The following is a 23,259-nucleotide window of genomic DNA, read 5'->3' as shown; positions in this document are numbered from 1 at the left end:
TCTTAAAAAAAGAAACCTCTCGGGGCATGTTCACCCCACCCTAGCTACGCCTTTTTCTGTCCCTCTACTCTAAAATCTGTTTTAGAAGAAAAAATGTGTAAGTGCTGCTGCAAAAATTCAAAAATAAGAGTAACTGACGTTAACTGTTAATGTCATGCAATTTTGTTAATGATTAACAGAATACATTTTAAAACTAAACAGTGTTGGAAAACCTATCCATTTATCTAAAAACGATTATTGGATATTTTGCCTAGAGCAAGAAAGTTTATTAAAAGTTTATTTACTACAAATGGCATCCATATTTTATGAATATACTCTAAAAGATTTCCTATGAGTGTGGTGTTAAATACAAAATAAAAATAGCAGAATCTTGGACTGTAAATAAAATGGCGGTTAAAGAATGGATAACGAGTTTTTAATAAAAATCCTAAATTATCTATTAGGAAACATGAAGCAACTAGTCTTTGTTGAGCAATATTATTTAAGTCTGAAAGAGTAAAAGTGTTTTAAGGTAAGTTAGGTGAGGTTATGGATGCATACAAATTCAGTGCTCCACAAGTATGGAATGTTGTTGAAACTTGTGTATCTACAGGGCTAAAACCTAGTAAAATTGTGGCCGCAAAATGCAAATGAAATTTTGGTGCTGTTGGTGCTACATCTGGGGAAAGAGGAACTAATACCACAATGGTAACCGCAGTAGCTGCCTTTAGAAAGTACAGTGTCCCCAATGTTCTTGTTTCATCGAAAAAATTTTAAAGATTGTTTTATATCCAATGTTCCTCTTGACTATAATCGGGTAGATAACAGAAGTGGCTATTGAATTCAAAACATTTATTTAACGTTTAATTAGGCATGTAAAGCTTTAAAATATATATATATATTCATTTTCTAAAGCTCAGATCTCCGACAATCACTCTTCTCCTTTAGATTTTGAAACACTAGACTTAACAAATAAAAATTGAATAGTTATGTTTTCTTTTGCCAGCACAGTAGCCATAAACTACTGCCTTTAAACGTGTCAGTATTTGAACCTTTTAAAAAGTTCTCATCGGATGCACGAGATACATAATTGAGGAACAATCCTGAAAAAGCAATAACAATCTATGCCCTTAGCTATTATTTTATTAGAAACTTATTCTATGATTCATTAGAAAAAGTTTCCAAAAAACTTGTATCTACCTGTACAATGCATACATCTTTATCCAGGAAAAGTAAAAGAGATTCTAATATTCTAAGAGATACTTCAGAAAGAAATATATTGAAGCAAAAACAAACTTAAGAACTGAAAAAGCTAATAAAAAACAAAAATTTTTTTTTTTTTTTCTGAGCATTAAACCTGACTTTAATCCATAAACCAATATCTTTAATCCATCAAGCAATATCTTTCTGAAATAGTTGGTGGTTATATTTAAATACTATTATTGTGATTATAGTTAATTGCTATTAATAAGTAAACACCTACTCAGTGTGGTTAAGATTTTATAGAATAATAGCATTTGCATGATATTTTGCTGACCAAGACATATTTCCGTTAAATGATCAGGTCTGTGAATTATGGGAAGACGAAAAAAATTTGAATAATAAATTTTGCTGTAACGTTAAATAAAAATGTTTGTGGCGAAAAAGTCAGTAAGGAAATTCTTTTTTTTTAAATCTTCCTAAAATTACAATTAATTGTTCAAATTTGAATAAGATTTAAAATAAATACGTTATTAAGGTGAACAGCATAGTTTACGTTGTTTAAATGAGCATCATAGTTATGACAATATGATCTGTTATGATCGTTTATTGGTAGTTTTTTTTTCAATATAAGCTCTTTCTTCGTCGGAGTTTTTAAAATTTTTTTGCAAAAGTTGATAGAAATGATGTATTTTGACAACTATATATAATTAATATGTATCAGAATAGGCTAGAACTAGGATCTATAGTGTGTTAACGTACAGAAGATTTTAACTAAAACCAAGTTAACGCTGTTGAGCAAAATTGATCTAAAGACTAAAAATTGGTGTTTTTAAGGTTTATTTTTAGGGGTAGTAAAAGCGTTTTGTAAATTATATCAAAAAAAATAAAAGTTTTCTTTGAACATTATAAAAGCCTAAAGTAAAAAATATTATAACATATGATGCTCCTGTTTAGACATAATACGCTGACAAAACCATGCTAATTTCAAATAAAAGAGTTCGAATAACTTAAAAATTGTCTTAACTACACCGAGCAAAGACAATGATTAAAATAATAATGTTTGTAATAACAAAAGTATTATTTATAATAATAAACATAGGAAACACAATAATAATAATATTAGTAGGTATATAAAACATGTACCAGAAAAAATCTGCGCGGACATTTTAAAGGATATTTATTTAACTATTGTATTTCGATATTGAATGCTATGTATATTTTAAAAGTACATATATTAATATTCTTAAATTTCACTAAAGAAAGTTTGTGAAGTTTTGTACATCAGAACGCACGCACTTTGCATTTTACACTCGACATCAGCTTTTGCGCACAGTCTTCGGCTGGACTTCTTGGTAGGTCTAATCCATTTATTTTTGAAGTCTTTAATGTTTTTGGCTTCTTTTACATTGAACCTTAGGTTTCTTTTGATAAGAGCCCAATATCTTTCAATAGAACGTAGTTCGGGACAATTTAGTGGATTGCAGTGTTTTTCAACGAAATCTACTTTATGTTCTCTAAGCCAGTTTAAAGTTGTCCCACAGTAGTGGCATAATGATTACCCTTTACGGATTACCCTTACGTGTTCTTAAAAAAGGCAAAAGGCATTTCTTGAGGTATTCTTTTATGTATATTTTGGTGTTAATTGTTCGATACACCAGGGTTTTCGACGAGAAAATGCAAAATTTTTTCTCGCTTCTTATCTTGATTTGATGACATTTCAATTAAAACTAAATGTTTTGATTAAAGAGTTGTTTAAGTTTTGAATAAGACTAATTCAATAACATTTTAGAACAATTATCTATTTAAAATATTGCACTGTTTCCGTAAACACCATATCAAAATACGCGCAGATTTTTTCTGGTACATGTCTTATTACAAAAAGCGCACAAAAACGCATCATAAAAATAAACAGGTACAAAAATACTGGACAATTTAAACAGTACACAAAAAATTTGTGTGTACTGTTTAAATTTCATTTTGTCAAAAATACATGAAATAGTAAAAAATAACCAGAAATAATTTTTGTTTCTCTATTACAATATATAATATAAAGATACATAAATAAAAGATGAAATATTGCTAGAGAAATGCTAAAACATAAAGAATAAGAAATAAAGTATAAAGGACGCCAAGAAATACTCCAAGAAAACCATCAGTTCTTGCTATCAGGTCAGGACATCCGGTGTTGGTGAAATTAGAACTTTTCAACAAAAGTTATTAAGTTTATTTGTTTATTTTTTCTTGACATGTTGTGTACTACTTTCATCCATCAAACTACTGAGTCTTCTTAACCTCTGAAATAAGTGAACAATAGCAATGACGGATCCAAGAATTTTTGGTACCACATCTGCGTCTCCTAAAAAAAGAAAAAAAGAAAAATTTCTAAGATATTTTAGGACTTCCAGATTCTGGTGGAGGGGGGCGAGATGCATACCCAATCCCCCTCCCCCTTCCTTTTCTCCCACTTCCTCCTTGATCCATCACTGAACAATAATTTCTAAATTTTCTTAATAAATACGACGTCAAAAATAATATTAGTTTAAAAATAGAATGCGGATTAAAACGTTCATAATTTTTAAAATAAATACATCGCCTTGCACTTATTCAATCTCATTTGTCGGATATAATCGTTTGAAACTTATTAGTCGAATACGATTATTAAAATCTTATTAATTGAACGTAATAAAAATATATTTGTACTTGTGTACTTCTAAATACAAACCTCGATTTTCGTATTTTGCATATAAGCAATTGAAATTAATAAAGACTAGCCATTAAAAAACAAAGAATATCACAAAAAATATTTTTTACAGTATTTAAAGTAATAATATATACTACTAAAAACATATAAATATGTTATTAAATGAAAAAATGAATTCTTTTAGTTTTTTTTAAAACAGTTAACAATATTGAGTCTATTAATAATATAGTTAATAATATAATATTATTAGTTAATAATATAAGTCAAATTTTGGCAAAATTTCTTCCTCAAATGAGGTCCTCGATGATAAAAATGAATAAATTTTGATCGACAAAATGTTTTATTTTAAAAGTTATTATTTCGCAGGGTATATTTATTATTTGTTTTTAATGTGAAACAATCTTTGAAAATAATTAATCCTGAATCATTCTGACATTGAAACATAAAACATAGATCTTTATAAACGTTTAGTTCATATATGTTAAGATCTTTCATGACTTTAAATAACATTTTTGTATGGGGATTTTTTTGATGAGGAGTGAAACAAAATATAGTTTTTTTTTTAACGTTTATAGTTAATTTATTGCATTTAAACCTGTTTGATATGTGTTTAAGTTCTTTGTTAACATTGGAAAATTGTATTTCAATGTAAGCTTTCGATAAGAATCAACTTGTATCATCGGCACATATATTACTAGTTCCGATGCTATGTTAAGGTCATTTATATCGATTAAAAATAAACTGTCCTAAAATAGAACCCTATGGAACACAACATGTTATTTCAGTCATTCCTTTACAGCATCCATTATTGCACGGAACATATTGCTTCTGTTTTATTAAGCATCTTTGAAACCATTATAACAGATTATATTACATAAATACTGCGATATTTAAGTTTTTGAAGAAAAATATTATGGTTTACTGTATCAAAAGCCTTAGAAAGGTCAACAAAAACACCTACAGTAAAATAATTTTTATGAAAGGAGAAGAAGATTTTTCGTACAAATTGAACAATCCGTGTTCCATTGATTTATTCTTTTTAAAATCAAGATATTTTTATTTTCTATTATAAACTATTCTTTCTAAAATTTTGGAGAATTAAGGAAGGATGGAAATAGGATGGTAGTTACTAACATTTTTTATATTGGAATAACTTTAGCAATTTGGAATTGTCCGGAAAAACTCCTCGATTTAAAGATGCTTTGAAAACTTTAAATAGAATACCTTGAAGCTCTGCCCCAGTTGATTTATTTCTCTTAAGAGTTTGAATGCTCTTTCAAACTCATTATGAGATAAATTAGATGATAACTCATCCCTATGATATAAATTGTCGTTAAATGAAATTTCAGTAATCAAAACTTTATTAGAAAAAGTGGAACCAATTTCCTTAAAGTACTTATTAATTTTTCCCGGTTTAGTTAGGCTTTCATTTTCGTTTATAATTTTTTTTGGCAAAGAGCTTGAAATGTCTTTAGTTTATCAGTTATTTCTTTAATAATTTTCCATGTAAAGCTTAGAGTCATTTTTTAAATCAAGTAATAAGTTTTAAATAAAAAAATTTTCGATTTTTTTCAAATAAATGCTTATAATTTTTTTATTTTTTTAACCATGAGCGAGACTAGGTTTTTTCAAATCTAGACCGAGACGAGAAGTTAGTACTTTTCGCGAGACCGAGAACGAGACGAGAAATTTAACAATTTTTGAAAACAAGTTTAAATCCGAGTAAAAAAAAAAATGTAAACATGGTTTTGACAAATAGACACAAATGACATTTGTCAAATGTAAACAACTTTTTCAAATATTAATTCAGAATTTTTTTGCCAAACTTTTCCAACAAGACAATGTTTTCTCTGATTAAGATGATTTGTTCTACTTTTTCTGGGTGTAAGTTGTATCTGGATGATCGGACGACATTTCCACCTGAGCTAAAAACTCTCTCTGATTTAGTTGAACTTGCTGGAATAGCTAAAATTTGTCTAGCTAATGAAGAGAGTTCTGGCAATGTATTTGAATGCAATTTCCACCAATCAAGAATCGGAAAGTCTTTTTTGGTATCAGGGAGATATTCATTCTGGCACATTTCGCTCAAAACAGGATTCAGTTCAGATGTTAGCTCTTGTGTTTCAAGTCTGACGTTTAACTTGCGCTTCAGTTTTGAATTAGGGGACAAATTTGCTGAATGGACTCTGGCAACAGGTTGGCACTCAACATTAACCTGTCCCATCCTTAACCTGTGAGGCTAATCATTCTTTTGTTGTTTGATTTTTTTAAAAGCTTCAAGTGAAGTCCCTTTAAAGCAGGATTTAAGTAGTTTGCTGCAGCACTCAATAAGTTTCCGGTGTGACAAAGAGGTAATCTTTTCTCAATGCAGCTTTTCAAGTTTTTGCATACAAGACACCGTAGCCATTTTTTCCATCCGTCTCAATAAACTGATCAATTTTGTTATTGATTAAATAAAGAAAATCGACGACAGTGTTAATTGTTGGAATAGACTCAGCCGACCACGTTTATGTAGCTTCTTTAAGTGGTGCCAAAATTTCTACTGCTCCCTCGATTGATTTCCACTGTGATGCACTGACGGTCTTTGAAGAAAAAATATCTTCATTTGCACATAAGCTGATAATTGCACTCTTTAGATGTAGGACAGAAGCCATGCAATCCAGTTCACTATTCCATCTTGTGTAAACAGATTGGCGTAACTGTCTAAAATTGATTCCTTGAGCGTCTGATTCTGATTCAAGTAACTCAGCTGCAACTGTTGACTGGTGAGTTAAAGAAGCCAAATCTTTGCATGTTTGCAACGCATCATCCATTCCAGCAGTCATTCCAAATGATTCTCGAACTGCATATTGCAAAATATGATTGTTGCACAAGTATTGGTCAAGGCGCTTCAACAATTTGACTGCAAGTTTCATGGTCGTTTTTTTCGAGGTGACGATGAAGTCCGCTTGTGTTTCTATCTTTTGTTTTCAAAGACTTTTTGCACACCTTGCATTCGGCACTGTCACTTGTTTTTTGAAAATATCTCCAGATTTTGTTTTTTCTTGGTGACATTTTTGATAGTTGAAATGAGGCAAGAATATTTCTTTTCAATATGAACAATATGTGTCAAGTTGAATTCCACTGGTAAACTCATGAAATTAAGTCGAAAGTGCACCATTTTATACAAAAAGTTTTTGTATTTAAAATATAATTAAAAATATTTAAAATCTAATTAAAATTTTTTAATTAGATTTTTAAAAAGAATCTAATTAAAAAATCTAATTAAAAGTTTAATTTGTTTTTGTCAAAAACAAATTAAATTTTTAATTAGATTTATTAAAATCACGGAGTCAAAATATTAATTAATTAAAAAAACAAATTATTAAGCATTTTGTAAATTATAATAATTTTTAATTTGGAAAATAATATAATATTTAAGTCTCGTTCTACTTCTCGCGAGAATTTTCTATTTCTCGTTTCTCACGAGAAGTCCCATTTCTCACGAGAAACGAGAACGAGTCGAGATCTCGCTCATTGTTGTATTTTTTTATTTAAAGTAGGTTTTGTTTTTAGATATTTTATGTTCAGTTTCTGCTTTATTTTGGAAGATTTTTCGAGTCCTTCAGTAAACCCTGGACTTTTAAAATCTTTGGGACCAATTATTTTTTCATAAACTGTAAAGTTTGCTTTACATACTGCATAAAATGTTTCATAGAATTTATTATAGATTTGATTTGCGTCATTGCAAAGGTTTATATCATTCCAATTTAGTAACGATAGCTGTTCTTTAAATAAGTCTAAACTATTTTGGTTAAAAACTCGTTTTCTAAATATTTTATTTTTAATTATATCATTTGTAGATATTGTGTTCACGGTTAAAAAATAGGGTAATAGCCTGATATATCGAATTTCATAATTCCTTTTTGCAATTCCTTGTAAAAAAATGTTCGTTGTAATAATATTATCGATAATAATGGTAGATCTGTTTGTTACTCTAGTTAGGCGGTATTCCTCTTGCAATAAAATATTCAAAAACCATAAAAACAGCCATCATTATAATTACTTAAATAGTTAATTTGCTAAATAGTTTTTAATAACTAAATAAAAGAATTGTTCTTTTTATTCTCTTATCGCTGTAAAGTTTGTTCTCTTATCGCTGTAAAGTTTATTCTCTTATCGCTGTAAAGTTTGTTCTCTTATCGCTGTAAAGTTTATTCTCTTATCGCTGTAAAGTTTGTTCTCTTATCGCTGTAAAGTTTATTCTCTTATCGCTGTAAAGTTTATTCTCTTATCGCTGTAAAGTTTATTCTCTTATCGCTGTAAAGTTTGTTCTCTTATCGCTGTAAAGTTTATTCTCTTATCGCTGTAAAGTTTGTTCTCTTATCGCTGTAAAGTTTATTCTCTTATCGCTGTAAAGTTTGTTCTCTTATCGCTGTAAAGTTTATTCTCTTATCGCTGTAAAGTTTATTCTCTTATCGCTGTAAAGTTTATTCTCTTATCGCTGTAAAGTTTATTCTCTTATCGCTGTAAAGTTTATTCTCTTATCGCTGTAAAGTTTATTCTCTTATCGCTGTAAAGTTTATTCTCTTATCGCTGTAAAGTTTATTCTCTTATCGCTGTAAAGTTTATTCTCTTATCGCTGTAAAGTTTATTCTCTTATCGCTGTAAAGTTTATTCTCTTATCGCTGTAAAGTTTATTCTCTTATCGCTGTAAAGTTTATTCTCTTATCGCTGTAAAGTTTATTCTCTTATCGCTGTAAAGTTTATTCTCTTATCGCTGTAAAGTTTATTCTCTTATCGCTGTAAAGTTTGCAGTGAAAATATTTTTTGTTAAGTTAGCAGTTCTTTTTTATTACTATTTTCCACTTTTGAACATTATTTTTAAATTTTGATTTTTGTAGGCTTTTTTGTTGTTGTTTTTTTTCTGTTCATTCTTTTCTTCAGTCATTTTATTCATTTATTTTGACTTGTTTATAGTTCGTTTTTCTTTGTTTGTTGTTGTTCTTTTTATGTCTATATTTTAAAAATAATTTTTTTTTATCACTTAACACCGTTAAAAAACACCTCCGCAATTTGCAATTCATTGATGTTTTACAAACGTCACAATTTGCGACAATATCAGAACACACAAAATCTAAAAAAAGAATTAAGGATTACTTATTATTCATCAAGTAATAATTTTTAATTGTTTGTTAAATTTAATTGCATGACTTCCTTTTTAAACCTATAAATACTTAGTAACCTTTAAATATTATCACATTTGTTAGCAATAACGTTTTTCTTAATGCTGCTTGGGTTTGAAGCAACTTCACTTAAATGTGTGTTTTATATATATATATATATATATATATATATATATATATATATATATATATATATATATATATATATATATATATATATATATATATATATATATATATATATATATATATATATATATATATATATCATGTCATGAAAAAGTAGGCCTTATAAACAACAACTATTAAAGCCCGTTATTACTTTATTTTAGAAAAGAGAAAACTAAAAAGTGTAAGCCAGTAACGCTATGCAGCAACTTTAAAAATGAGCATACTTCTACTATTGATGGCAATATGTGCAACTTTTTATCAAGATGGTATTTATTTAATTATATAAATGTGACGTAATACGTTGGCGTCCTCTCAATTTTTTTTTTTTTAATTTTTATTTAGATGCCCCGAGAAGTCCTTATTTTCGTGTAAATCAAACTGTAAACTAATTTGGATTTTCTCTCATTAATAAATTCTTTCAAGCCAATAATAGGGAAGTGCGTTGGAGCCATCTAAAGCGTTGTTTTTTTTTTTTTTAATTATTACTGTAACGCTTTAAATTTTTTAACAAAGTAAATATAAATGGGACGCAAGCATATAGTTTACCTTTTTAATGTGAGTGGAAAAATAGTTTAAAGGCACCTTTTTTTTTTTGTTTGTTTTATTTTTCTTTCTTTGATTTAATAATCTGTTTTTTGTATTTTGTTTTTCTAAATTTTAAAGCGCATGCTGAAGAAATCTATTCGTTGGAATCTCTTAACTACCCACAGTATAGAATTGGCATCAGAAGTGATGCAACAGCAGCTATTATCATATATGGTATTGAGAAATTCCGCATTGTAAAAGGTTAGACCTAAAAACTTAAAAAGTTATAATTTTTTTTATAGTAATTTTTTTTCATAAAATTACAAAATAACTTTACAATAATAATAATAATAAAATTACAAAATAAGTTAATTTCAAATTCTAATACAACAGCATATTGTGCAAGACTTACTTAAGACAGAATTACATAAGACAGACTTACATAAAAAATAAACCAATATATAATACTATAAAATACACTGTAAAATAAAAAACAATAAACAATAAACAAATACAGAATACGATTTATTTTTTGATATTTTGAATAATAATTTGTAGCAATTCTTACATAATACTATTTATTTATCTTGCACAAACTGCAGACTTTTTTTTAAAGGGTAAAATTCTTATCATATCAAATAAGGTTGGGCTAATTTAATAACAACTGTTCATTACTATTTTGATGTTAGCTTATCTATTAGTTTTTTAGCTGTGTATAACTTGGTTCATTTAACGTTGAAGTAAAACAAGTGCTTTTTGTTTTATTTGTCAGTAACCATGTTGTCAGTGATTTTATGCAGCTGGTATCTTTTATCGCGTATTTTTGAAACTTGGTAACATTTCAGCAGTTTTGCACATTTTAAATATAGAAAACCCGAAGCAATATTCTCTTTTTGCTAACTGACAAAAAACACAAAAAACGCTAAAGTAAATCTACAGTAAAGTTTGTCGTTAGTAACATACATTATATATATATATAACAAAAATAAATTTATTTTTTAATTTTTTCAGTTTAACCTTTATCAAATTCCTATTTTTATGTACAAACTTTATAATAAAACATTACCTATTTTATTTGATACGTTTTTCAATAAAATTTAACACATATACTCTACAGGATTTTCAAAGTACAATTATGAGCAACCTAAAATACACTATTTAGCTGTCAATTTTACTATTGCCGTCAGAGTTCCTAAATTATGGAGCAATTTATTAAACAGCAAGCTGAAAAATTGTTCTTCTCTTTCTTCATTAAAAAAACAAACAACTTAAACAAAAACTTATTAGCGATCTTAATGAATTAAATTTTTTTTATTTTTTTTTCCTACTAACTTAACTCTAGCTTTTAGGTTTGATTATTTTTTAGTTCTTCACGATATCTTTATTTGTAATTTTTATTTTACTTTTTACTGTCTCTTAAATATTGTAATAAATATTGTGATAAAGAACAATAATAATAATATAAAAAAATCAATAATATTTAGTATTTTCTTTTGATTATAGTATAGTAACAAATCCTAACATACTTGCAAATACTTTAATATAACTTTTAAATGCTACAAAAGGTAGAGATTTCTACCTTAGGGTAGAATATGCGATATACCCTTAGTAAGGTATAATTTTGTACGTTTTAAGGTAAAAAATCATATTAAAAACAATAATTTGTCATATAATTTACTACCTTAAAAGGTAGAAAATACTAAAGGTATATCATGTATATAAGGGAATATCCTAAGGAAAATTTCTATTCTTTTTTGAGTGTGAATGTTTACTTTTTAATGGTTGTACACGCTTGCTGACGAAAGAACGACAGAGCGTAGTAATAAGGCAAATACTGCCTTATTTAATCCCGGGTCATGTAGATTTTACTTATATAACACAATATTGCATTCTTTTTTACTTACAAAATAAATAAATAAAAATAAATATAGTCAATTTCATCGCAGTCTTTCTATTAACATAAATATATTACTTTGTTCAGTATGGTAAGAATTTTGTCACATACTGTATATATGTAACTAACATGATCTAACATGATTTTATTTACGAATATATTATGTATGTAACCAAAAAGAACTTTTACCTTTGTTTTTCTTTATTGTTTTTTGTGAAAGTAAATAAAAAAAAAAAAAGTTTATAAAGTGTAATTTTAGCAATTAACGGGCAAGCTAATGCTATATCTCTTCAGTCGGTGAAGGAAAACAATAAATACCTGCGTCATCAAAGCTTTATTCTCAAATTGCATCCAGTAGATTTTAATTCCGAACTCTATAAAAACGATGCTTCTTTCATCATTCGTGAAAATAAATATTATCCACGCTACATTTCCTTTGAATCAACAAACTACCCAGGTTATTTTCTTAGACATCAAGGTTTTACCGTAAAGTTGCATAAAGAAGAGGCAAATGTTGAACTTTATCGAAAAGATGCAAGTTTTAGACTTGTTCAGTTGGGAGTTTGTAAGTCAATAAATAAGGAACTTTTTGTTTTAAAACTGGATTTGGCTTTGATTTTTTTTATTTTTATTTTGAAGTCTCAGTTACTTTATTATATAACTTCTAAAAACAAACGAATTTTTGATATTTTTACGTGCATTTTAACAGCTCTCATTGGAACACAATACTCATTCCGATCTAACAATTATCCATTGTATTGTATTGGCATAAGAGAAGATGATACTGTTGCCATTCTTTTAAATAACTGGCATGAGTTTAGAATTGTTAAGGGTATGGCATGTTAAAATTTTACAATTAAAAAAAAAAAAATTAAAACATTTATTTTTATTGAAATCATGTTTCATAAAATATATTGTTCTTATATTTTTTAAAAAATATTTATTTTGGGAGTATTTGTTTAGCACTTAACGGACGAATCGACTCTGTTTCTCTTCAGTCTACACAACAAAGCAACAAGTACCTACGTCATCAAAATTATATTCTTAAGCTACATCCAGTTGATCTTAATTCTGATCTCTATAAGAACGACGCTTCTTTTATTATTCGTCAAAACTATTATTATCCAGGCTACATTTCATTTGAGTCAACAAACTACCCTGGTTATTTTCTAAGACATCAAGACTATACTGTAAAGTTACAAGTAGAAGAACCTTTCTATGAACTTTACAGAAGAGATGCAAGTTTTAAATTAAACACTTTTGCGTAAATTTTTTTAATACTCTCTTATTATTGTATTATTATTATTTTCTTACTATTTTAATACTCTATTATGATTGTAAAGTTTTGTTAATATGTTACGTTCATGGGTGAGTAATTTTACAATGTTTTATGCAATGTCAGAAACCTGAAATTTATGATCTAATAAATTCAAACTTTATATTTCTAATTTGATTGTTGTTTACTCATGTTATTATTCCTATATAATTTGAAAACAAAGCAAATGGATATTGAAAGCAAAGTAAATGAAAACAAAGCAAATGGGTAAATACAAATGGATGTCCTTTCTTTCACCAAGTCATGTCTCTAATACAAGTTTGCATTAATAAGTGCAAGTAATAAATATATGTTTTTGTTTACTGACACTCTGCTTTTGAAAGTAAAAAAAAGTAATCAGAGAACAGATTTTGAATTAAACATTCTTTAAGCCCAGCCGGTAAAACTACGTCTTTCAGCGTTTTAAATACGTGATTTTTTAGTTTAAAATGTTTTAATGATATAAAACTGTATATAATGCTTGTTATAAAAAAAGTTAATAATATGAATTGAAACTTTATTTCCTGAATCCTAGTGAAAAAGCATTTAAAAAGGTTTTTATGACGTTTTTACTAACTGTCTAAAATGAATCTTTTTCAATTTCAAGCGCCAATTTCTTGGCTAGTTTAAAGTGCATTTAAAATGCTAAGACGTTGAAAAAGCGTCGGAAGTTGAAAAATAGTTTATTTTTAGTTAATATGGAAACGCAAATCTACGTTAAAAGCAAACGTTAAACTTTTAAATGTTGTAGAATTGTAATAATAACATATAATTACTATTATTATAACTAATTACTATTATTAAAATTTTTTTTATTTAACTTAAAATTTATTCATCGTACAGAACACTCCACCTTTCATCGTACAGAACACTCCACCTTTCATCATCACAAATTTGATAATACGTTGCTCAACTTTGTCTACTTACAATGAAATCTTAGCCCCTAGATTTTTATAGCTCGTAAAAAGCTGCTCTATTCTTTGACAACAGTTGAGGTTAATGATTTACAAAACAACCATGAACGATTTTTCAAAATCTCTAAGTACCATAAGATACCTCAAGACTGGACTCCTGAAAAACCAGCTTAAAGCTTTCTATATTTTTAAGCAACTTATTGCAAGCATTGTCTTTTAAACAATGCTGCCCTTGAAATGATACTCTGCAGATTTTTATTGTAGACAGATATCGGTTGACAAACTGTAACCCACACTACTTGTTTTCAAACAAATTTTTTTCAATCTCATTTAAAATTTTGCCCGCAACACCTAATAGTATGTGTAGACCGGAAATATTTACAAGCACTACTAAAAAAAAAAAAAGGTTCTAAAGAATAATGATCAGCTTTTTAAAAGTTAGGAGATGAAGTCATGCAAAACGGACAAGGGTGCTTTGTTGTTGCAGTTTGTTTTCCAACCATTTAAAGCAAAACCTTTAGATTTTTAGATACTGTATAATCTAAGGAAGAAATGCCTAATTTATCTAAAATCATCTGCAGATTATGGTATTATAATGTCATTGAAATACACAATAGGAGTATAATGTTCTACCGACTCTACATGCATCAAAAATCAAAAAAAATGATACAGATACTGTTCTAGTTATCTAAAAATTGTAGTTTAAGTTAAAAATTGTAGATTACTTACCTATTTGTCTTCATTTACCTCTAATAACAATGGGAACTTGTCACCATCGAATAATTTTCCGACCAGCTTGTTTTTTTCAGTCAGTTTACTATATAAACCAGATTGCATTCTTTTCCGTCCTCCTTCACTTCTCAGAAAGCAATTTCAATCATATTGCAATTACTTAGAAGTCATAACAACATTATTTGAAAAATTGGCTTTAAACTCATAAGTAAATTCTTAAAAAAAATTTTAAGCATCAATTTTTACCAGGTATGTAGTTTTAGTTAAAGTTTGTTCAATTTATTCACAAAAAAAAAAAAACTATTTTTAACCTCAGTCTTTCCGACAACGAGTTGCTTTTTTTGACTGATTTTGATCTTGTAGTTGTTACCCAGCTAGCACGCATACGTTGGCCAACGTCAGAACAACGTCGGAAGCGTTGGGCAATTTTTTTAAAATTTTTGGACGTCGGATTTTGTTTCGAAAACTACAACGTTGAAACAACGTCGATGGTTACGTTGTTTAAGCGCGTTGTTCTAACGTCTTATCAACTACATATCAATCATATTTTAACTTTGAATAGGTGATATTTGGTTGATACATAGTCAATAAGACGTTAGAACAACGTTAAAACAACGTAAATTCAACGTTTAATTTTGTTGATTTTATTTTGATTAAATCCAATTGGCTAAAAAATTATCTCAACTTTAATTGCAATGAAATAACGCAATAAAAAGGCAATAACTTGCGCAAAGAATATTTCATGTAAATTAAATAGCTACAACTAAATTCCTTCAAGGGAATATATATAATGCAAATAATAGAGTAAAATGTTTGAAAAAAAAAAATGTTCTATTTAACAATAGCTCCAGAACAATTAAGAAAAAGTATGATATACATGTATGTTATACATACTTGTATATACTTATAAAACTATTAAAGTATGTTATACATACTTTTATAGTGCGTCATTACTTAGCTTTGCTAATTATTAGAGATGGGAAACGAACCGAACCCGAACCGAACGAACCGAACTAGAACCTTATCTACGACAGAACCGAACCCGAACTTTAGTTGTTACTAAACCGAACCGAACCCGAACTTTAAAACTGTTGTGAACGAACCGAATCAAACCAACTGTTCTTGCCCTAACCAAGCTAAATAGAGGCTTGAAAAAGTGAAAATTTTGCAATTCGCACATCACTACAATACATAACATGCTACATTACCTAATGTGTAACATACATAACATAATTCATTACCTAATGTAACATACCACGAGTTTAGAATTATTTTGTTCTATCTCTCATATTAAGTGTTGGAAGAAAATGAGTTAGTAATTTTAGTAATTAATAATTACTTTTAAAATATATTTTAATTTTTAAATTTCTTCTAAATAATTTGTTTAAATCAAAATTATTTAAAGCATAAGTTATTATTTCTTTAAAAACTAGCTAAAATTTTAAGTAATTTTTACTTTTAGAAAAAAATGAAAAATTTTCTCCCAACGTTTAAAATGGGAAATAGAACAAAATAATTCTAACCTCGCGATAAGTCTACAATTCATAACATTACCAACCAAAATGGAAATGTTGTTTCTAAACATTTGCAATATTGAGGTGTTGTTAATGTTCTGAGTTTTTATTCATATCTTAGTAATTAATGATTGCAATAATTACAAAATATTGTAGTAATAATGAGTAACAGTAAATTAACTCGTAAATGGACTAAAAAAGTGTTGGAGAAATTGATAACAGACGGAGCGGCTCGCTTAGTACCTGCATCATGGACAAAGAGTGAATGCTGGACACGCTTCCGTTGCGTTGAAGTTGGGGATGAGGTTTGTAGCTATACTTACTGCATATAAAATTATTTAGTTTTATAAATATTTCAATAAATCAATAATCACCTGCATCTCTCAGGCATTGCATATTGCACACAATGCCAAACTGAGCAGCATTCGGGTTTGATAATTAATTGAATATCAAATGCTAAATAGAGTCAATTGACCTTAGTTATAATACACTTTATTTGATTTTTGTATAACTGTGAGTAATCATGTTATGATCAACAGGTTGTCAAGGAGTTTGCCGTTTGTAAGCAGTGTGGATTATGGTTGTCAGTGCCAATTGGTCATACTACAACTTTACAAAGACATAATACATCACACATCAATAAGATCAGTTCAGAACCTGGACAATTAAAAATGACAAGCTTTTTACCTAAAAAGACAGAGGTTAATAAATATAGTTTGCGGATCTTGCTTTTTCCTATTTACTGTTTTAACTTTTCACTTGCTACCATTGATAGCAAAATATATTTGTTACAAGTTGTTAGCAATATTTTAGAAATACAATGTTTTTTGTAGTACAAAAAAAAATGGCCATTATGTATTGCTATGTGTTTAATGTCTATTGTTTATTGCTTTATACTTTACAGGTTCCTAAACACATTTGTGAGTATGCTCAACGTGCAGCCCTTTACATGATTGCAAAAGACATTCAGCCATTCTCGTGTGTTCAGGATGATGGGTTCCGTCACTTTGCTCAAACAATGATTGATATTGGATCGAAGTATGGATCAGTGAAACTTGAGGATATTATGTGAGATCGAACAACGCTGTCTAAGACACTACTACCAAAGTTCTACAACGAATGTGTTCGAAAGCTGAAAGACGAACTTGCTGGGGTTACTCATATCGCAATAACAACTGATCACTGGACCGATGACATTCTAAAATACTCTTATCAAACTTTTAAAGCACATTACATTAACAGCAGTTATTGCCTTATAAGTAAGTGTGTTGGATTGTTTGAGTTTAGTGAGTCTAAGACTGGCATTGCCGTAAAAGCAAAGACAACTGAAATACTTAAAAAACTTTTCCCTCAGACTATAAAAAGTGACAATTTGGTATTTGTGACTGATAATGGGAGTAATATGAAGTCGGCTTATCGCAACGATGTTAGACTTAGTTGTGCAGGTCATAATCTTAATTTAGCTGTTGAAAAAGCTTTGAAATCCCTGGTGCTAATTTAGTTCATGAAATGATCAAGACTTCAAAGGAAATGGTGGGCTACTTTAAACATAGTGGGAAAAACCAGGAACTAAATCACACTCTCAAACAGGATGTTGCGACTCGTTGGAACAGTCAATTTTTTCTTTTGCAATCACTGTCATGCCAGTTAGATCATGTCAAGTCAATTCTTGCTGATTCAAAGCAGTTTGACAAACTTGAGCAACTGAACAACGTTAATGAAAAATTGTTGCATGACGTCGTAGAATTTTTGCATCTCTTTCACAAGGCTACTGTACAATTGTCACATGACAATGTGCCGACGTCCCCTGATGTATGGCCAATGCTTTTTTATCTTCGATCAGTCTGTAAGATCAATGGTTCAGACAGCGACAGTATGCGTGATTTGAAGGCAGTTTTTCTGTCCAGTTTGAATGAAAAGTACATCATAGCATTGTCCCGACAGTTCTCGAGCCTTAAGTTAGAACGAAGAAGGACGTAATTCATAATCAAAAACAAATCCTTGCTTTTAGTTGTGACTGTCCCATAAAATCTACAATTATCCTCATTAATTTGGAACTCATCGTCCTCAGTACGGAAAGATATTGATACCTATACAAATTAAAAATTCATAAAAATTATTAAAGGAAAATACAAGGTTCAATAAATTGTTGGTTTGGCTATTAATACCTGCTCTTTTCCTGTGTTATCAGATGATTCATTCATCATGAATCCAAAGTTATCCCTTTTCTTATTGTGTTTTATAATTAAATCCAACAAATTTCATTTGTGACATCTGGAGATATCCACTTGTACTTCTCTGGTCGATTCATCCTTTTTTTTTTCAAAATATCCATAGATCTCAGTTCTAAAAGCCGGAATAGATTTGAAGACTCCTTTGTCTTGCCTCTAATGACCAGGCCTTGACAGCCGAGAAAAATCAGACTAGAAGAAATATGGTTGAGAACTTTTCTTGCGTCCTTTATATCTTGTAGATGTTTAGTAGAAAGTTTAGTGAAAACTGTATAATCTGTCGTGGTTGTCAAAATCATTTAGTTGGCGGCTCGGTACAAATGGCTAGTTTCAAGACGGCGAAACTTCTGAGCTTTCTTTCAATTATTTAATCCATCAACTCAATTATTAAATCCTCAAAGTTATTTTATTTTCTTGAAGTTTTTTAAAATATTGATTGCAATAATAAACAAAATAAATGTACCAGTTGTAAAAATAATAATAACCATATAACTAATTGCAATTTGAATAAGAGTATTAGTTTAGAATCCATTAAAGTATGAGTTGAGAATTCATCAGAATATGAGTTTAGAATCCATTAAAATATGAGTTTAGAATCCATTAAAATATGAGTTTAGAATTCATTAGAATATGCGTTTAATCATTAGAATATGAGTTTAGAATTCATTAGAATTGCAGCAGCATCAGATTTTTATATTTTCTTACATTACTGTAAGCAAATATATTTGTGTTTTTAATGTTTTGAAAATTCTGCTCTTAGGGATGTTAGCACGTAATATTTAATAATCTAAGTTTTTATGATATGAAAGAGGTATTTTTAACAATTTTCAAGTATTTTTAACAGTTTTCAAGAAAATTGATATAAAAAAATTTGATTTTATTATAAAAACATATATGACACCTTTTGGATTATTAATCACCCTCTAAAACATGACAAAAGCCCTTGTAACATAGTTACATGGTGAACGGCATATTGTGTAAATTCCGTATGATCCATTAATTAGGCAATTTATTTTACTTTTTGATCAAATAAATCCTTTTTTTTAACAAGTTAAAATAATAAATTTCCAATAAGGTATAATATAACAATTGTTAAAGAATTCAATTTTAGTATTTTTTGAGCTGCAGTAATCGCGTTAAACATTTTTTAACTGTCCTAAACCCATTAGTAAACATTCTGCGAGTGTATAACTATCACTATGAAGATACTTTTTTTTTACGTTTGCTCCTTTGCCAATGCTTGCAAATTCTTTCGATGCGCTATGCCGCTTGTTTATACTTGTCGTCTATTGCATTTCCAAATAATGTAGTAAGATATAAGTTATGTTGTGTACTGAGTCTATACGCAATCAATAAATAAGAACAAAGCAAATCAATTTTAGAGTTGAGGTGATTTGTTTTTTTTAATAATGCTTTTCCATTAACTCTTCATATTCTGCGCTTTATATTCAGAAGATATTATTTATGATAATATCAGTATCTGCCCGGTAGAGTTATATCCGCCAGAAGAATAGCTGTCAAGTTTGCAATCCGGCAGCTGTAGCTTGACGTAACTTAAGGTAAATACTCGCCGGATGTATATCCCTATCACTATTTGTCTGGTTGATCACGTGGTACGCTCGCTGGACGAATTTATTCGTCGTTATAAGTCCGTTTAGTCACGTGATACATCATCGAACAAATAGTACAGAAGATATTCGTCCGGTCGCTGGACGCGTAGACACTGCCATAATTATATGATGTCATATTAATACGTATTTAAACTAACATAAGGGTAACATAACGGTAAAACATAACCCCTTTCTCAGACAAAAGAAAATCTAAATAACTTTGAGGAACATAACGCTTAAGATATATTTTTTATTAACATAATGGTAAACATATCGCTAAATTTTTCACTGACCGTAATGTAAGCGTTATGTTAGCGTTATATTTTTTGCCGTGAAGAAAAAATAAATAAGAATAAATAAAAAAATAAAAGAAGTTAATGATAAAAATAATGATAAAAAATTGATATTAATTATTTTTTAAAATTTGTTTAAATTCATTTTGTTTTAAATAAAGAAATGAAATCAATTATTTTTGAGTTTTAGTTTTCCAAACTCATTCACAATGTACACAAGACTTCGATTCCATTCATCGATTCAACTCCATTTGATGCACTGATGTGTAGTTAAATTTTTTCCATACCTAAAAGTTTTATAGGGAGGTCCATTAATTTTCCATTTTTGATGTTTCTAGTTAAATGTGAATGTATTAATCGAGTTTCAGTGAAGAAGGTTGTAATAGAGAAAGGTATATTTTTATTAAGGGAGTCAAAAACAAATAGAAGATTAACAAATCTCATTAGTGCTAACAAGGTAAGAATTTTAAGTTTTTTTTGAAGTAGTTTAAAGTTTTTGTATTATGGAGTTGAAAGTTTATTATTCGGATTGAATGACGCTGAGCTGATAACAATTTATTAATATTACAGTGGCCAGTTGTCCCCAAACCTGACAACAGTATTTGAGATAAGACTGAAAAATACAGATTCCTAAGGGTAGTTTTATCAACATAATGGCGAATTATTAAAAACATGCTATTACCTCAATTAAGTTTTTTACGGAATGCATCTATGTGAGATTTCCATGAGAGGTTCGAATCTATAAAAAAGCCAAGATATTTAACAACGTGTGCTGGATATAAACGTTTATTATTAATTTTAATTTTAGTTATATGATTGTTGTATAAAAGTTTTTGTCTTGAAAAAAATATTAGTTCAGTTTTTTTCAAGTTCAGAGAAATTAAGTTTGCATTTATCTAATGAACTAAACCTTTTAGATCTATGTTTATATTCTTACTCAAGGAATGATAAGAATTAATAATATGCAAGATATTAGTATCATCAGCAAAAAATTGATTGATGAGAAGTGAACAGAGTTATTTAGATCATTAACATAAATCAAAAACAATAGAGGGCTAAGAGCAGAACCCTGGGAAACACCACAAACTATGTGTTTGTTATTTGATTTTGTTTAGTATAATTTGTTATTGATAGTATAATGTAGAATACATTAGTTTTTCAAGGAGCTTGCTAATGTTAGATAGAATTGAAATTGGTCTATAGTTAGTACATGAGAGTTTTGAGCCATTTTTATATACTGGAATGACACAAATTAATTTCAAAATGTCAAGAAAAATTACATTTAAGAAGGAGATATTAAATAGCTTAGAGAGAATATGAGAAAATTTAGAATTAAAACCAATAAGAATGTTTGTGGGGATGCTGTTAGGACCTATTGATTTTTTAGGTTTCAATTTAGAAAAAAGTGATGAGATTTCAGAATGGTTTGTTGGAGATATCAATAAACAATGAAGTTTTGGATGCTTAAGATAACTTTTTAAAGCTAATTTAAGATGAGTATATATACCCAGCAAACATGCTAGCGGGTTTTCAGTGGACCTATATAAGCATTTTGAGCGGATCGCTGTAGTTTTGCTAATCGGTTATTTAGTGGACCATTAGTGGCAGCCGTCAAAAGTGGTTAGCTGATGACTAGCCACTATTAAAATGTCTAAAAGTTATTGGTATATAACAATGCATAGTTAAACTCATGAAGACTATAAAGGGGGAGTTAAAAGGCCAGAGCGCGGTATTAGAAAGAAAGTGCAGCTATTGATATTCAATACAATATAGGTTACAATAGAATAGTATTTTGGCTAAAAAGATTTAGAAATTCAAGAGTGATTTCAGTGTGAGGTGATGATGAATTCGAGTTATACATCAAAACATTCTTGTTGACGTTTGGTTATAAGTGGTTCTCGGTGACAAGACATTATGGCCTTTTTCAAGTTTCCGCGTTCTTTCTTTTTTATTCCCAATGATATCTCATTTGTAACTTTTCTTTGAATTTTTGCGTAAAAATTATACAAAAATACACTGTATCCCTCAACAGGTTATATAAACTCAATACAGTTATTGCAGATGTAGTATTACTCAAGATTACATCTATTTTAACTGTTACAACAATAACAAAGTTTTGCTATATCGTGCAAAAGTAATCAAATGCAAGGTGTAAATGGTTAACCGGCAGGTCAAAGTTTTTAATGTTTTATTAATTAACCTATTATTATCTTGTTTAGCTTTTAAACAAATTCTTTATAATTTTGGTCATTTTTAGTACATTCTGTGATTATTTGAAAATAAAAATAGAGTGACTGTATTATGCAGTCGTATAACAATTTTTTATGGTCATTTAAATATCGACTTGTTGTATATTATTTAATAATAATCAAATAACTTCCATAATCAGTTCATACACACTAAAAAAAAAAGGTAGAAATTTCTACCTTAGAGTAGGATATGTGATATACCCTTAGTAAGGTATAATTTTCTACCTTTTAAGGTAGAAAATTATATTAAAAACAAGTATTTGTCATACAATTTTCTAACTTAAAGGTATAATTTTCTACCTTATAAGGTAGAAAATTATACCTTACTAAGGGTATATCACATATCCTACCTTAACTAAAAATTTCTACCATTAATTTTTAGTGTGTAGGTAAGATTTATATTTAATTCAAGTTGTTAATTAATAACATATTATCAGTAAAAATACTTTACTTCAAAAAACTTTTTTTTTAAAAAAAAAAAAAAAAGATACAAACATTATAAAAATACCTGGGCGATAGTTTGTTCATATATCAACATCGACAGACTTTAGCATAAGAGTTAGTTAAAACAAAAAAACCATAACTTAATGGAGGTATATGCAATGGAAAGTTAGAGTTGATTGGGTTTAGAACAGGTAAAGATGTTTCATTATTCATCTCTAAAACGCGACCATTAAGAGAAACTATTTTGTCTTTTATTTTTCCATTAGATGGTGTAAGTAAATATTGCTCAACAGAAATTGTATTGTTTTTAAAATTAATA

At 28.6% G+C, this 23,259-nt stretch overlaps 2 protein-coding genes across 3 annotated transcripts in view; one reads left to right on the top strand and one right to left on the bottom strand.

Moving 5' to 3' along the window:
- The first annotated feature begins 1,605 nt into the window (after positions 1-1,605).
- LOC100204823 (uncharacterized) lies at positions 1,606-13,086 on the top strand. Of its 2 annotated transcripts, none has more exons than XM_065815204.1 (6): positions 1,606-1,629; positions 9,381-9,485; positions 9,883-10,005; positions 11,898-12,203; positions 12,348-12,470; positions 12,602-13,086. In XM_065815204.1, exons 2-6 carry the CDS (start codon positions 9,434-9,436, stop codon positions 12,904-12,906), a joined length of 909 nt encoding a protein of 302 aa, XP_065671276.1. In that variant the 5' UTR covers positions 1,606-1,629; positions 9,381-9,433; the 3' UTR covers positions 12,907-13,086. The 2 variants fall into 2 exon arrangements, with proteins under 2 accessions (XP_065671276.1, XP_065671275.1); XM_065815203.1 differs by lacking the exon at positions 1,606-1,629 and adding an exon at positions 9,124-9,183.
- A 9,941-nt stretch (positions 13,087-23,027) lies between these two features.
- The window catches only part of LOC100208368 (heparanase), a 1,413-nt gene continuing 1,181 nt past the window's right edge, over positions 23,028-23,259 (bottom strand). Inside the window, exon 1 of the mRNA XM_065815757.1 lies at positions 23,028-23,259. This exon is cut by the window's right edge and continues 1,181 nt beyond it. Coding sequence (XP_065671829.1) covers positions 23,028-23,259 — 232 coding nt within the window.

Source organism: Hydra vulgaris, chromosome 13 (genome assembly GCF_038396675.1).
Source record: "Hydra vulgaris chromosome 13, alternate assembly HydraT2T_AEP".
In the NCBI taxonomy this organism is placed as follows: domain Eukaryota; kingdom Metazoa; phylum Cnidaria; class Hydrozoa; order Anthoathecata; family Hydridae; genus Hydra; species Hydra vulgaris.
This window is presented reverse-complemented; position numbering and strand designations above follow the sequence as displayed.